At 48.2% G+C, this 16,363-nt stretch overlaps 2 protein-coding genes across 2 annotated transcripts in view; one reads left to right on the top strand and one right to left on the bottom strand.

Annotated features, from left to right (window-relative positions):
• TG (thyroglobulin) overlaps window positions 1–16,363 on the bottom strand; it is a 163,035-nt gene that overhangs the window by 14,790 nt on the left and 131,882 nt on the right. Inside the window, exons 43-45 of the mRNA XM_038760069.1 lie at window positions 6,089–6,253; window positions 5,587–5,754; window positions 547–728 (exon numbers count right to left, since the gene is read on the bottom strand). Coding sequence (XP_038615997.1) covers window positions 547–728; window positions 5,587–5,754; window positions 6,089–6,253 — 515 coding nt within the window. The remainder of the gene's footprint in view (window positions 1–546; window positions 729–5,586; window positions 5,755–6,088; window positions 6,254–16,363) is intronic.
• The window catches only part of SLA (Src like adaptor), a 34,410-nt gene continuing 31,327 nt past the window's right edge, over window positions 13,281–16,363 (top strand). The window contains exon 1 of the mRNA XM_038760582.1: window positions 13,281–13,419. The gene's annotated coding sequence lies outside the window, so the exon portion shown is untranslated. The remainder of the gene's footprint in view (window positions 13,420–16,363) is intronic.

The following is a 16,363-nucleotide window of genomic DNA, read 5'->3' as shown; positions in this document are numbered from 1 at the left end:
TTGGAAGAGTACAGTGTGATACGCAACAGAGTTGGAAGACATGTTCCCTGCCGACAATGCTTTCTCGTCTCTGTTTCTCCCATCAGTAAATACTTTTGTGTCTGTGTCCCTACATAAACTGTGTTTCCTGAGGGCAAAAATCACATCTTCTAACTAATAATTGTGGCACTTATTAAGTCCTTACTTAGTGCTGGGATAGATACAGGATAATTGGTCAGGCAGAGTCCCTGTCTCACACAGTGTTAAACTATGAGGGAGGGAGGACGGATATTTAACCTCCATTTTACAGGCGAAGGGAGTGAGGGACAGAGAAGTTACATGACTTGCCCAAGGTCACGCAGCAAGCAATTGGCAGAGCGAGATTAGAATCTAGATCCTCTGACTCTCAAGCCCTTGCCTTTTCCACTTGGGTCATGCAGCACTACAGTGCTCTACACACAGTAGGCGTTAGTCTTGACTGATGGACCAAGTTACTTGACTTCACGTTGGCAAACGATCATAACACCAAAACTGTGGAATGCTAACAGGAATGCCGCTTCCGCTTACCGCGTGGCGTTTTCCAGGGCCCTGGAGAAGGATGAGTAATCGTCTGAGGAATGTTCCAGGGAGTAGTACCAGGAGGCTGCGACTTGAATGCCAGGGTCAGCGTCAGCACCGCCCAGGGAGTTCTGAAGAGCCTGGTAGAAGGCTGTTTTGCTACTGGTTCTGCCTTGCCGTTCTTCAAATCTCTGAAAACGAAGCACGGGATCAGTTGACACGATCCCGGGAAACACTGAGTAGCTCCGGGCAGGTCCTTGGCTCCTCCCAGTCGGAGCATTTTTCTCCATCACCCTCATGGGATCACTTCCCCAAACCTTCCTGCCCAAGCCAGCATGCCAACGCAGCCTTTATCTCAGAGTGCCAAGCCCAGTTCTCCTGGCCATCCAAACTTGGGGGAGACTCTCTACAAGGGGGTGCCTGAGGGCAAAATAAGATAGCCACCTTAACACTTCTTCTTCTAGACTGTGAGCCCGCTGTTGGGTAGGGACCGTCTCTATATGTTGCCAAATTATACTTCCCAAGCGCTTAGTACACTGCTCTGCACACAGTAAGCGCTCAATAAACATGATTGAATGAATGAATGAACTTCAGTAAGTAGCTGTCCTTGAGGGCAAGGACTCAGAATTTAAGCTTTTTTTTTTCAAATGGTATCTTTTAAGTGCTCACTATGTGCTAGGCACTGTACTAAGTGCTGATAATCAGGATGGATGCAGTCCTTGCTCCTCATGGGTCTCACAGTCTTAATCCCCATTTTACAGATGAGGAAACAGAGGCACAGAGAAATTAAGTGACTTGTCCAAGGTCCCACACCAATTGGCAGACTAGGATTAGAACCCAGGTCTTTCTGGCTCCCAGGCCAGTGCTCTAACCAGTAGGCCATACCACTTTCCTTGTGAGTAGGGATCACATCTTAGATTTCTGTTGCATTTCCCAAAGGTTTAGACTGGGACTTTGCATTCAGTACCAAATATGGACCTTTCTGTACCATTGAGAAACAGCGCGGCTCAGTGGAAAGAGCCTGGGCTTTGGAGTCAGAGGTCATGGGTTCAAATCCCGGCTCCGCCAACTGTCAGCTGTGTGACTTTGGGCAAGTCACTTCACTTCTCTGTGCCTCAGTTACCTCATCTGTCAAATGGGGATTAAAACTGTGAGCCCCCGTGGGACAACCTGATCACCTTGTAACCTCCCCAGCGCTTAGAACGGTGCTTTGCACATAGTAAGTGCTTAACAAATACCATCATTATTATCATTATTATTTGTCCTGGGTTATGTTACCCCGACTTAGGCAGCACACATTGTCTGTTTTTCTCTAAATAGGATAACTTGATGGAGACAGAAGGTCTGGAAGGGGCCTACAGAGATCTCTGCCTTCCTTCCTCTCAATGTACAGAAGAGAAGGCCCCTTGGCCTTTTTGCTTAGATGGGAGGGTCGCTTTCAGAGCTGGTCAAGAAGACATTCCTCATTCTGCCTTTCCCTCAAATGGTTTTAATATCGACGCCCAGAACCTCCCCTCCCCTCAGCCAACCAGAGCCCATCGGGCTGCTACTATCATCGCTTCAGGCTGCCCTTTCCACTTCCAGGGGAGAGCAAGTAACTGGTCACTTCCTAGCCCCTAAGTGGTCTTCCCTGGCTAGTGCTGGGTGGTAACTGTCAGCTCCAAGCGAAACCAGATGCACTTGGCCAACCCAGAAGTACGCGACTTGCTGCCAAGGTCACGTCACTTGACACAGTCACGCCACACAGACGGCCAGAAAGGTTCTAGGTGGAAGTCCTAGAACCTAGAGAAGCAGCCTAGAGAAGCTGCGTGGCTCAGTGGAAAGAGCATGGGCTTGGGAGTCGGAGGTCATGGGTTCAAATCCTGGCTCCGCCGCTTGTCACTCCGCCACTGTTGGGTAGGGACTGTCTCTATGTGTTGCCAATTTGTACTTCCCAAGTGCTTAGTAAAGTGCTCTGCACATAGTAAGCGCTCAATAAATACGATTGATTGATTGATTGATTGTCAGCTGTGTGACTTTGGGCAAGTCACTTCACTTCCCTGTGCCTCAGTTACCTCATCTGTAAAATAGGGATTAAGATTGTGAGCCCCACATGGGACAACCTGATCACCTTGTATCCTCCCCAGCACTTAGAACAGGGCTGTACACATAGTAAGAGCTTAACAAATACCAAAATAATAATAATTATTATTATTATTATTAAATCCATGAGGGTTTCCCGAACCCCCAAAACTCTCTCTGGCGTCGCTGTGTTCCCATCCCCTGTGAACCGTTCTCAGCCCAAATCTTCCACCTCCTCGTGGCTGACCTCACCAAACCCTGCTGTCCTCCCTCCTACTGAACGCCCCTAAAATCCACCTCCAACACAAAGCTTTCGTGGTCAATCTAAAAAGGAGGGAGAGCAGGTACTGAAGCCCCATTTTGCAGATGAAGGAACTGAGACTACAGAGAAATGGAGTGACTTGCCGAAGTCATACAGCAGGTAAGGGACAGTCATGGCACTACAGACTGCTTGTGTAGACCCCCGCCCAGGGTCTGATGCATCAGGGTGATGTCTGACTGTGGAGACCCCAAGTGAAGGACAGACCAACCCAGTTCCAGTGAGGGAGACACGGCTCTCTCCGGGGAGTGAGAGAGATTGCCCGGATAGAATTCATGATCGTTTTCAAAGGGTAATATTCAGGGCGGCTTTTAGCGAGACGAAACCTGGGAGCGATAAACCACATCTAATGGGGGCCAGAGGAGTGGGGTGCCCTGGGGAATCCTTGGAGAGATGGGATAAACCCCAAACCGAGCTCACTTTCTAAAGATCTTTGAATGCCCTCGATGGGGGTGGGGAGTGGGGAGATGCGCACAAGGGATCAATTACATCTTTTTGTCAATTCTGTGTTTGTTCTTCCTATTTTCAGAAATGGGACAGCCCAGCCTCAAACCTGTGAGTCAGATAGAAACAGGTCCCCAGAGAGACCAACCACAGCCTCACCTGACTCATAATGGATCCCAGACATCCTTTCCGAGTAGCTTGGCCCCTGCTACCTCAGAAACCTGAAACTTTTCCTTCTAATTTATCTTCCCTTTTACACCGACTCCACACTGGTGAACTCACAATCACCCGTGGCATTTGCATTCCTATTACCTTACTCTATTATTGAAGAACTGACCCATATACAGATCCACTTTTCCTTCTTTCCCCTATTGGTGCACTCTTTCCCTGCTAGACTGTAAGCTCCTTTAGACTGTTAGCTCACTGTGGGCAGGGAATGTGTCTGTTCATTGTTATATTTTACTCCCCAAGCACTTAGTACAGTGCTTTGCACACAGTAAGCACTCAATAAATATGATTGATGAATGAATGTGGGCAGGAATCGTGTCTACTAACTCTACTGTACTCTTCCAAGCCCTTACTGCACACAGTAGACTGTAAACTCCTTGATGGCAGGGATCATCTCTGCAAATTTTGTTGTATTCTCCCCAGGACTTAGAACAGTGTTCTGCACACAGTCGGCACTTAATAAATAATATCGATGGCTTGACTGATTTCTCCAGCTGGTCATTAGCCATCGTTCACACTGGGGGAATTTCGGGGGTTGGAGGGGAGACTGGCAGGATTGGATCTACACTGCTTGTAGAAGCAGCGTGGCTCAGTGGAAAGAGCACGGGCTTTGGAGTCAGAGGTCATGGGTTCAAATCCCGGCTCCACCAGTTGTCAGCTGTGTGACTTTGGGCAAGTCACTTAACTTCTCTGTGCCTCAGTTACCTCATCTGTAAAATGAGGATTGAGACTGTGAGCCCCAGGTGGGACAACCTGATCACCTTGTAACCTCCCCAGCTCTTAGAACAGTGCTTTGCACATAGTAAGCGCTTAATAAATGCCATCATTTTATTATTATTATTATTATTATTATTATTAATCACTGGATTGGATCAATCATTGGATTGGATTGGATTCCTCATCCAGATGGAGGGAGGGAGGGGCCGGGGTAAATCCAGGGGGCTGCTCAGAGTTCAGCCTGCTGCTGGACTGCAAGCTCCTTGAGGACAGGGGGTTGTGTGTCTGGCATCTGTTGAATTTCTTCAAGCTCTCAGTACAGCACCTAACACTCAATGGACGCCGTTGATTGAGCAATGTGGGGTCCCTGCACATCACAGGTTGCCCGCAGCTTGGCCCCAGGGACTGGGGGGAACGGGAGGGCACAGCGGAGAGGAGTTAGAGTGGATAAGGGGTTTGGAATCAGCACAAGGGAGAATTGGCCCGCGTGATGTTTGGGCCTGAGGGCAGGAGGATTCTGGTCACTCCTTGGGGAGACCGCAGGGACTGAGAGAACCGTGTCAGTCAGTCAATTGTATTTACTGAGCGCTTACTGTGTGCAAAGCAGTGCACTAAGGACTTGGAAGAGTACAACAGAATAATAATAATGATGGCATTTGTTAAGCTCTTACTATGTGCCAAGCACTGTTCTAAGCACTGGGGTAGATACAGTGTAATCAGGTTGTCTCACACGGGACTCACAGTCTTAATCCCCATTTTACAGATAAGATAACTGAGGCACAGAGAAGTTAAGTGACTTGCCCAAAGTCACACAGCTGACAAGTGGTGGAGTCAAGATTAGAATCCACAAACTCTGACTCCCAAGCCATGCTCTTTCCAGTAAGCTATAATAACAAAAAGACCCACTCCCTACCCACAAGGAGCTGATAGTCTTGCGGCACACAGTCTTACTGGAGGTGGTTGCAGTTGAATTGCTCCGACCTTGGAGGAGAGCACCTAGCACTCTGTGGATGCCAGGGAACTGCTGTCCGTCCTCCCACTTTCCTGTTTGCAGCCGGGCGGTTAAGGCTTTTGACCCATCCTGCAAGCGAGTGTGGAAGACCATGTTTTGGGACTTGGGGGGCAACCTCCTCCCAGCTCAGGCAAATGGGGAGAATCCTCCTGCCGGAAAACTCAACACTCTTCTGGGGGGCTCCACCACTCCCACTCCCGGACTCCGGCCACAGTGTTCTGCTGCGGGTTTCCCCACCGCCCACCCCTCCACCAGCGTCCCCACCTACCTTGATGGCCCGGGCCCTGCTGATGAGACCGTCCTGCTGGGAGCTCCCAATGAGGAGGTCCACCTTGGCCGGAGGGGCACGCCGCAGGGCGCGAGCTGGGGGCTCCGGGACGTGGACGCCATCGACGACTGGCCCCCAGTACTGGAATGGGCCGCTGATCGCCAGGAGCTGAGATTTAGGAGATCGTGGTCAACCAAGAAACATGATTTGCAGAGAGAAGACAGGCTCATAGGTCATCAGGAGATCTTGGGTCTCCATTTTCTGTCCTCCTGAGGCCCCCTTTTCTTTTCTGACACATTCAAGAGCCCAGAAGAGCCCCTACAATGACTGCACCCCACCCCAAACTGGAGTTACCCCCCAAATCTCCCCAACATCCAGAGTTTACATCTTAGCGCCTTGTCCAAGCTGCCCCCGAAACGTCATGTCCCATTTTCCCCTTTTATTGTGCTCCTTTCCTGCCCTGTCCCGGGGGCGTGCCCCTCTCCCCTTCCCCAGCCCCCACCTTGGTCTGTGCATCATTGAGGATGTTGGCTGGCTTCTGGCGGAAGCAAGACACCATCGCCTCGTCGCCGGAGGCCGGGCAGCCAACTTCACGGGCCAGGACCGCGGCCTGCTCCTGAGCCCTCTTCTCACTGAGCACGGCGGCCGGCGAGAAGGCAGAGCCCCCCTAAGAGGGAGGAGAAAGGATTGGCCAGTTACTCAGGGCGGCCAAGAGGAAAAGGGAGGAGGGGAACCTTGTGGACTGAACAACAGCAATGGGGAGGGAGAAGTCATCAGCTGGTCATCATCATCAATCGTATTTATTGAGCGCTTAACTGTGTGCAGAGCACTGTACTAAGCGCTTGGGAAGTACAAGTTGGCAACACATAGAGACAGTCCCTACCCAACAGTGGGCTCACAGTCTAAAAGGGGGAGACAGAGAACAAAACCAAACATATTAACAAAATAAAATAAATAGTCATTTGATGAGGAAAGCCTGTGGCATCGATATTCTCATTAATTTAGGTATTTGTTTGAACCCTCAATTGTTTAGCTCACTATTTTGCCCTGGTCCACTGCACTATTTCCCGTTGGGCATCATTCTTCCTCCTGCCCTCACTCTTTTTCCATCACTCCCCCAGTTAGAGAAGCTCTACAAGACCCCCAATGCAGTGAGTAACATTCTGGGGACTCCCACTCTAAGAGCAGCAGTGCAGTCAGGGTCCTGGTGACCCACGCTCCTTCCCCCTTCCCCGAGAGCACCAGTGCAGTCAGTAGCATTCTGGTGGTTTTCAAGCACGGATGATCAGGCCTGACATTTTCTTTGGGCATCTTCCTTAGCCTGTTATGGCTGAAAATGCCTTTGTCTCAAGTTCCATGCGGGCTGTATCTCTCCTCTCCTTTTAGCCTGGCTAATCTTGTTCCGCCACTGTTGGAGCTTCTAAATTCTCTTTGGGGAAGTGGCTTAACTCCACCTCTTGATACTCTGCCCCATCGGGTTTGGGCTGCTTCCCTGCCAGTTATGTCCCCTTTTCTGCTCCCATCCTGGGAAGGCTGGGTCCTGAGCCTCCCCTTCTCCTGCTGGGGAATGGCAGCATTTTGGCACCATTTTATTTCTTGACGTCTTAAAGTATTTTCATTCCTGAAGTTCATTTTGCTACTTTCCTCCCTCTTTCTTCAACCGGCTGAAAGTATCTACTGAGGACCTACTGTATACAGAGCACTGAACTGGATGTCTACTCTGTGCAAAACGCTGTACTGGGTGGTTATTTTGTGCAGAGCAATGGTGTATTAAGCTATTGGGAAAGTACAATAGCAGTAAAAGACAATCCCTGTCTTCAAGGAGTTTACCATCTTATTTTGGGATCACCAGTCAAGGTTTCCATACACCTTAAATCCTCAACTAATTCTTTCAAATTGGTCAGAATCAAATTAAGATATGCATCTGCCCAAGTGGGTTCCAAAGGTAGAAAGAAAACAGGGTTGGGAGCCAGGAGACTGGGGTTCTAAGCCCAGCTCTTCCCCTCTCTCCTGCTCAGTGATATCAGCCGCGTCACTTTACCTCTTTGGACCTCAGTAATGATAATAATTAGAATATTTGTTAAGTGCTCATTATCTGCAATGCACTGTGCTAAATGTGGGGTTACATACAAGATAATCAGATCTGACACAGTCTGACCTGTTACCACATCTCTAAAATGGGTATAGTAACCTTACTCTCCTTCCTTCTTAATAATAATAATAATAATGGCATTTATTAAGCACTTACTATTTGCAAAGCACTGTTCTAAGTGCTGGGGATGTTACAAGGTGATCAGGTTGTCCCACATGGGGCTCCCAGTCTTAATCCCCATTGTACAGATGAGGGAGCTGAGGCCCAGAGAAGTGAAATGACTTGCCCAAGGTCACCCAGCTGATAAGTGGCAGAGCTGGGATTCAAACCCATGACCTCTCACTCCAAAGTCCGTGCTCTTTCCACTGAGCCACGCTGCTTCTCTAGCCCACTGTAGGACAAGGACTGGGTCTGATCTGATTTTCTTGTCTATACCCCAGTACTTCCCAGTGCTTGGAACATAGTAAGGCCTTAATAAATAACACAATAACAAAAATGCTTTCAGCACTAGGAATGCTAAGGAAGAGTTTTCTAACCAACAATCATTGCTGGAATTCGGGCATCCCTCGGTCTAGTACCTTTGGAAGAGTCTGGGAGGTCAGAAGATCCCTCTCTAGTACTTTCTCTATCAATCAGAGAGGAGAAGAACAACAACAAAAAAGGAAATGACCAACAATATTACCCCCCAAAAAGCCCCTACAACACCTAAATACACAAAAACCAAAATTAAGTTTTTCTAAACTCAACCTGGGAGGGGGACTCAGGTCGGGTTATAATTTGGGTCATCTGTAACAGCCAATCACAACGTCCCAAGCCACAACCGAGAGCACTTTGCACCCCGCAGGATGTCAGCCACTTCTCTTTGACTGAGTTTTCAGGTTATATGTTCAGGTTATCTCCATGGCGACAGCCACTTCCCCCTTTCACCTGTCTGCATGGCCCTCCTCAACAGAGAGCCAACCTCGCGATCAAGAGCCTGCTTCAAACGCTGCCACCGAGAGAACAGAACATGCCATTTTCCCTCCGGACTGAGCCTTCTTTTAAACCCGCTGCTTTGAGTCACTAGCCAAGTATACAACTGAGTCACACAAGCTCTCTCTGCTCGCGGGAGTCGCATTGCGTCACCACTTCCCATAGGGGCTCCTTCGCCCGCTGTGGAGCCAATGAGCAAAAGAGTGAACGGAGATTAAAAGAAAAAGAAAAGAAAAGAGATGTTGTCTGTTCAGAATCAGCATTTTCCTCTGAGAAGAACTGATTTACCGAAAATTGCCTATTTGTCTCTGGGAGCAGCAGGAGGGCAGATGCAGCTCTGCTCATCCTTTGGTGTGTGCCAACCAGCATTTTGCTGGTGCAACCAGAAATGACGTCAACTGAAGATTTGATACCGATGGAGGAAAGCAGATCTGGAAACTGACGCTTTCATTAACGCTTTACATTTTCAACTTCCTTGAAAACAGTTTTTTTCCCCCAAGTGAAAAATAATCCTTCCATTAGGTTTTAATAACCCAACCACCCGGCTTGGTAAAATCTTTCGTCATTAACTGACTAGTCAACTCATCACAGCCGGCCTTGAAACTGAGGCACTTTTACCCAATGACAACTCTTCAGCATGTATATGTTTCCATATTCAATGATTACTTCATCTTGACATATTTATGCTACCACCTGTAATTATTTTGTAATTTGTACTTTTGGTAATGTTGGGTAGGGACCGTCTCTATATGTTGCCAACTTGTACTTCCCAAGCGCTTAGTACAGTGCTCTGCACACAGTAAGCGCTCAATAAATACGATTGATTGATTGATTGATTTTTGTCTGTCTCTCCCATTACAGTGTAAATTCCCTGTGGCAAGGTCTTCCAAAAGTGCTTAGCACTCAGTAAGCAGTAGTATTTATTGAACGCTCAGTGGGAGTATTGCACTGCACTAAGCACTTGCAAAGTACAAAAAAAGACATGACAAGCTCCCAATCCACGAGGCACCTACATCATAAATGGGGGGTGGGACTTAATACTCGCCACGATCAGTGACTGATCACAGTCATCCATGGTTCTATCATTCCATGGGTGAGCATTCTGGGGGTATAGGGATTTACTCTCCCCTCCTTGCTTTCTCTCCAGTGTTGGAGGGGGGAAGAATTGTGGATGTCAGGAGAGGGACTCTTTTCTAATGTCTCTTGCTTCGTTTGCATGTAGGAGGCTTAAACTTGGCCGTGCTTTCCCTCAACCCCATCTGTGCATGGGGAAATCCAAGCTGACCAGATGGACTGGCTCAGACTGCCACCATCTTAGGTTTCCTGGTACATGGGCAGGGCAACTGGGAGCAATCTCCTTCACTTGCCCAACCCCAAATGTAGCATCCTCCTGTGACAGAAAATTCTTCCCTCCTGCTAGCCTAGAAAGGATCTGAGATAAATAATGGGAGAGAACACCTCCAGGCTCCCCACTCAATAGCTCTGATCTGACGCATGCTTTCACTGGGAGACCTGGAGAGAAAATTTCTGACCTTACCGCCCCCCCCCTGCACCTCTCCTCGCTATTCTCTTACTACAACCCAGTCTGCACACTTTGCTCCTCTAATACTAACCAACTCATTCTACTTTGATCTTATCTATCTCATCGCCAATCTCTCGCCCACCTCCTGACTCAGGCCTGGAACACGCTCCCTCTTCATATCCAACAGACTACTCCTCCCTCCACTTCAAAGCCTTATTAAAGGCACATCTCCTCCAAGAGATCTTCCCTGACTAATCCTTCTTTTCCTTTTCTTCCACTCCCTTCTGGGTCACCCGGACTTCCTCTCTTTATTCATCTCCCCCTTCCCAGTCCATCAGCACTTATGTCCATATCCGTAACTTATTTATATTAATGTCTGTCTCCCCTTCTAGACTGTAAGCTTGCTGTGGGCAGGGAATGTGTCTGCTATATTGTTATACTGTACTCTCTCAAGCGTTTAGTATAGTGCGCGGGGCTCATAGTCTTAATCCCCATTTTACAGATGAGGTAACTGAGGCACAGAGAAGTTAAGTGACTTGCCCAGTGTCACACAGCTAAGTGGCAGCATCTGTGTTCACTGAATGAAAGCTCCACGTGGGGCAGGGACAGTCTCCAATCTGATTATCCCAGATCTACCTCAGTGCTTAGCCCAGTGCTTGGCATGTCGTAAGGGCTCAATAAATGCCGTCTTCACTGTCACCATCATCAAGGACACCTCCTGGCACTTAGGTTTCTGTTGGCCAGGTCTCCAGATGGCAAAGTCTAAGGGATCATGATTCTGCCTTGGACCCCAATCTACAATTCCAGTAATAATAATAATTGTGGTATTTGTTAAGCACTTACTATGTGCCAGGCACTGCACTAAGCATAGGAGTGGATACAAGCAAATTGGGTTGGACCCAGTCCCTGTCCCACGTGGGGCTCATATTCTCAATCCTTATTTTACAGATGAGGTAACTGAGGCACAGAGAAGTGAAGTGACTTGCCCAAGATCACCCAGCAAATAAGTGGCAGAGCTGGGATTAGGACTCTTGACCTTCTGACTCCCATCCCATTTGTATGGGGAACGTTCCCACATCTCCCATCCCTTGGGCACCCTCCCAGTGACTTGGGCAGAGTCACTGAACGGTCACGTGATCAGCGTGGTTCACTGTCCTGACTGTAAAATGTGGGCTGGAGTCGTGCTCTGACCCCAGACTTCCGGCATGGGGGGCGGGGGAAAGTCACATGCAGTGCCACGCTCTACCAAACTTCAGGTTCCCATTTCTATATGGCAGATAGGAGAAAGTGCTTCCCCTTTCCCAGCAATACAAGTGACCCCAGTGGCACTGGGACAGTCAACTCACTGGTCTCCCCCAGAGAGAGGACATTTTTCCATAGCTGGGAGAGGTGGCCTGTCACAGGGAAGGGGGGAGCATCTCCAGTTTTTACCTTGAACATTTTCCGGTCTTCCTCCGGTTGCAAAAACAAGGGTGAGTCCCCCACTCAGAATTCTCACTCCTGAGCCTCCTTGGGGGTATAACTCATTTGGCCTCCATTTGGGAATTAATCTTAATAAGAATAAGAATAATAGTGGTATTTGTTGAGCACTTACTATGTGCCAGGCACTGTACTAAGCCCTTGGGTGGATAGAGGCAAATAGGTTTGGACACAGTACCTGTCCCACGTGGGGCTCAAACTCTCAATCCCCATTTTACAGACAAGGTAATGGAGGCAAAGAGAAGTAAAGTGACTTCCCCAAGGTCACACAACAGACAAACGGCGGAGCTGGGATTAGAACCCATGATTTAGAACAGTGCTCTGCACATAGTAAGCGCTTAACTAATGCCATCATTATTATTATGACTTTCTGGCTTTCTGGTCCATGCTCTAACCACTGTGCCATGCTGCTTCTCAAACCTGGATCCTCCTGACCTCCTCCAAATCGAGTCTGACGCCCTCATGGCTGAAGCCTGGGACTCCAGCTTCAACTGTGCTTTTCCAAGCACTTAGTACAGTGCACTGCACTGTAGACTAGAAGCTCCTTGTGGGGGGACGGGGATCATGTCTACCCTCTCTATTGCATGGTAGTGTACTTTCCCAAGCCTTTAGTATAGTGCTCAGCACATAATAAGTGCTCCAAAAATACCATTGTCTCCACTGGGTGCTAAATAAATATCCCAGTGAAGATTATGACTACTGCTATGAGAAAAGAACAAGGAGAAATTCACTTCAAATTGCTAGGGGTTTGAATACTTCGCCTGGGAATTAAGCTGCATTTTCTAAAGAGCTACAATCTGTGGAGTTAGAAAATTCTACGCTCTTCTTGCCTACTGTAGAAATGCCCAAGGCATGATCTCAATTCCAGCCATTGTTGCTATCACGTTCTAATCAGTACTTGATCTCATGTGGCTTTTTTAACACAAAACAAGCGAACCACTGCAGGAAATATTTCTGCGTGAATTAGTTTTTCCATTCAGGTTCTTGGCATCTCCTCCCACTCCTGCCTCTCACGGGCTTGCCATCTCTCCTGAGGTCACGGGGTTGCATTTTAAGGAGCATTTGTGAATAATCCATTCCCTTCCCTAAAGATTGAAAGTCTCTGGAATTTGGTCCCGTGAAAAGAGAGAAATCGAGCATCCAGGATGTGTTTTAGGTGTGTGCCCGGAATAGTCTTGTGCCCTTTCAGACTGTGGATGAGGCCTTTTGAGGGCCACATAGTTTGGGAAGGGTTGGGGAGAGAGGGTTTTGAGGTTTATCGGGACCAAGCCGGCAGCCCAGTGGCTTGATCCGTGAGCCCGGGAAGCCAAGGGAGCCCAAGTGGGGGCACTCGGCCCCGTGGGTCAATCCAAGGTGAAAAGGCACTGTAACCTCACCCAGGAACTACCCGCAATGAGGACCTGCCTTTTTTTTTAAGAGAGTGCGGGACGCGCCCTCTTTTAATCGGAACGGTATTTCCAAATGCTGCCTTCCTCGCCCTTTGAGAGAAAAAGCTGCAGAGTCCTTGTGCGGTTACTGAAAACAGGAACCCCGGCTTTTGCAAACACCCCAAGCCTTCCTTATTTCTAACAGAGGAAGTGTGTGGCCTGTTTGGTAACTGCTGTTCTACCTGATAGCATGAACTTCACAACACTTGCCCCGACCCCACAGCCCTGACATTAGTCAGGGGCAGCTCCGTTTCCAAGGGGGCGAAGGGGGGTGAGTGTACCCCCAGATTGTCGGCCTCGGGGAGTCCCGCAAATCGGAAGACCATGCTCTGCATCTAAAGGTGAGCCCAGCTGCCCCTCGGGGAGGGAGGGAGGGGGCCGGTAGCTGAATTTGTATCTCTCCCAGCCCACCAGGGCAGGGAGGCTGGAAAGACCCATGTTGGTAGAGTAAAACCCCTCCCAGTGAGTCAGATCCAAGATCCGACGGTGTCGTTTGCCCTAGTTTTGTTTCTTGGGCCGAAGGGACGGGTGTTGGCTTGGTCACGGCAGCGGGGGAGCCGGGCTGCAGAGTCCTGGTTGGAGAGGGGTCTGGGGAGAAGCCGTATCCATGCAGGAAAACAGGGAGCCCCGTGGAACTAAGGACATGGGTCCGAGGTCATTTCTTCCTTGGTGGGCAATCCCCACGGTCAGGGCTTGTCTTAGTGACACCTCTGCCTTGGGGAGATTTCATGGTGGGGGTGAGAGTGGGAGATTTGTTTCTCTTGCCTCTGCAGTTAGATCTGTTTGGGAACCTGAAAGGAACTGTTGGACAAGAGGCCACAACCCCCTTTTCAAGAGTGAAAGATTCCTTATGCAGCTCCCAATGACATCTGTGTGTGTCTGTGTGTGTGTGTGTGTGTGCCTGTGTGTATGCGTGTGGCAAGTGAGGGTGACACTCACCAGTCACTAAAAATAGAAATTTACAGGGGTATCATATTGTGGATCAACAGCCAATCAAAACCAAACCATCACAGGATGCACAAGGAGCAGAAATTACAGGGTTTTTTTTTTACAAAGTTCTCATGCAATTTGGCTCGAGAGAGATGTTAAGATCGCAAACGAGTCTGCATAAAGAGCAAACTGGGCACGGTTTAACCTGATCAATTGTGAGGCATTTATGCCCTGTCAAATCACCAACATAATATGCTGGCCCAGAGCTTTAGACCGACATCACTACTAGTCCGCACTTAATTTCTGCTTTGGGCAAGAGCTTTCCAGTAGCTTTAAAGTTTTCCCAGTTCATAGCACCTGGCTTGCTAACTTTACTTGGCTACTAGGTGTTCAAGGGCACAGCCCAATTTGCTGCCAGAGATTTCCTTCTGTGTTTGGGAAAGGGACCCACTTGGAGATGTGATCAGGGCAGGTGATGAATCTCAGGTGGGCTCACGGGATTCAAAGAAATTTGGAAGACAGACCTTAAATTGTTCTGGGAAAAATCTCACCCAGCCCGACTGGATGACAAGAGGTGTGGAATTCAGCAGAAAGCACAGAGAAGCCGCTAGTAATGGCGGGTTTTATTAAGCTCTTACTATGGGGTAGGCACTAAGACAGGCACAAAGTTATCTCTACTGGACAGGGCTTCCACTATAACAAAGATGGTAAAAAGGTTCAAGTTAATTTCACCATCAGGGTTTGCTCATTAAAACTACCCTAGGCAAGCCCATGTGCTCAAGGACAAAAAAACTTCGATTCATAGTGAAACAGGACAAAAACATCCCTGTCTCTTTAAAGATGTTGGGGTGAGCAGTGAGCTTTGCATTTTGGCTGTGTTATGGGGCCTGACCTGAAAAAGGGCAGATTCAGGACTAACTCCCTACTGTTTATGAGTAACTTCAAGTGACAAGGTCAGCGAGCCACGCTTGGGGTGTAAAACACCAGTGACACATTCACTGGGGACTTGATAGAATTGAAAATTCATCTTACCTCCTTCCCTTCCCCACCGCACCTGTATATATGTATATATGTTTGTACATATTTATTACTCTATTTATTTATTTATTTATTTTACTTGTACCTATCTATTATATTTTATTTTGTTAGTATGTTTGCTTTTGTTCTCTGTCTCCCCCTTCTAGACTGTGAGCCCACTGTTGGGTAGGGACTGTCTCTATATGTTGCCAGCTTGTACTTCCCAAGCGCTTAGTACAGTGCTCTGCACACAATAAGCGCTCAATAAATACGATTGATTGATTGATTGATTGATCTGGGGAGGTGAGATGGGGAAAAGCAGACTTCAATGGAGCCAAGAGGAACTTGCCTGAGAATTGCCAGGACGCAGGCAGGGGGAAATGTGGATTTGCAAGGCGGGGTGTGTATGCATGTGTTGGGTTGGTGTGGAGAGGGCGGACACTCCTTCCCTGGAGATTTTAAGGATGGGAATAGCCAGTACTCAAGGTGCCCTTTGAAGCGGATGGGATTGGAATAACTGGTGGAAACGGGGACCGAAATCCTAGTGGATAAAGCACAGGTCTGGGAGTTGGAAGGATTCGGGTTCTAATTCCAGCTCTGCCACTTGTCTGCTATGTGGCCTTGGGCAAATCACTTCACTTCTCTGTGCCTCAAATATCACCTTTGTAAAATGGGGATTAAGACTGTGAGCCCACTGTGGGACTCCCAGGCCTGTGCTTTATTCTTCTAGACTGTAAGCCCACTGTTGGGTAGGTACCGTATCTATATGTTGCCAATTTGTACTTCCCAAGCGCTTAGTACAGTGCTCTGCACACAGTAAGTGCTCAATAAATACGATTAAATGAATGAATAGGCTGCGCTGCTTCTGGTTCTGGTATTTGTAAAGCAGTTGCTATCTGTCAAGCACTGTTCTAAGTAGTGGGGTAGAGACAAGTTAATCAGATCAGGCCCAATCCCTGTCTCACATGGGACTCCCACCCTAAGTAGGAGGGAGAACAGATATTTAATCCCCATTTTTCAGATGAGGGAACCGAGGCAGAGAGAAGTGAAGTGACTTGTCCAAGGTCACCCAGCAGACCAGAAGCAGAGCTGGGATTAGAACCCAGGTCCTCTGACTCCCAGGACAGTGCTCTTTCCACTAGGCCACGCTGCTTCTCGATCAAAATAATACAGTTCTATTTGAAAAAGGGATTTAAATTGAAGAACTATAACAGCATGACCAAAGAGCTACATAAATATGTAAGCCATTAATTAAAACTTCAATTCTATTTTTAATTTGCATATATGATGACACAGAACCTAATTTTCCAAGGGTTCACGTGGCTTAGTGGAAAGAGC

This window comes from Tachyglossus aculeatus, chromosome 18 (assembly GCF_015852505.1).
Source record: "Tachyglossus aculeatus isolate mTacAcu1 chromosome 18, mTacAcu1.pri, whole genome shotgun sequence".
Taxonomy (NCBI): domain Eukaryota; kingdom Metazoa; phylum Chordata; class Mammalia; order Monotremata; family Tachyglossidae; genus Tachyglossus; species Tachyglossus aculeatus.
This window is presented reverse-complemented; position numbering and strand designations above follow the sequence as displayed.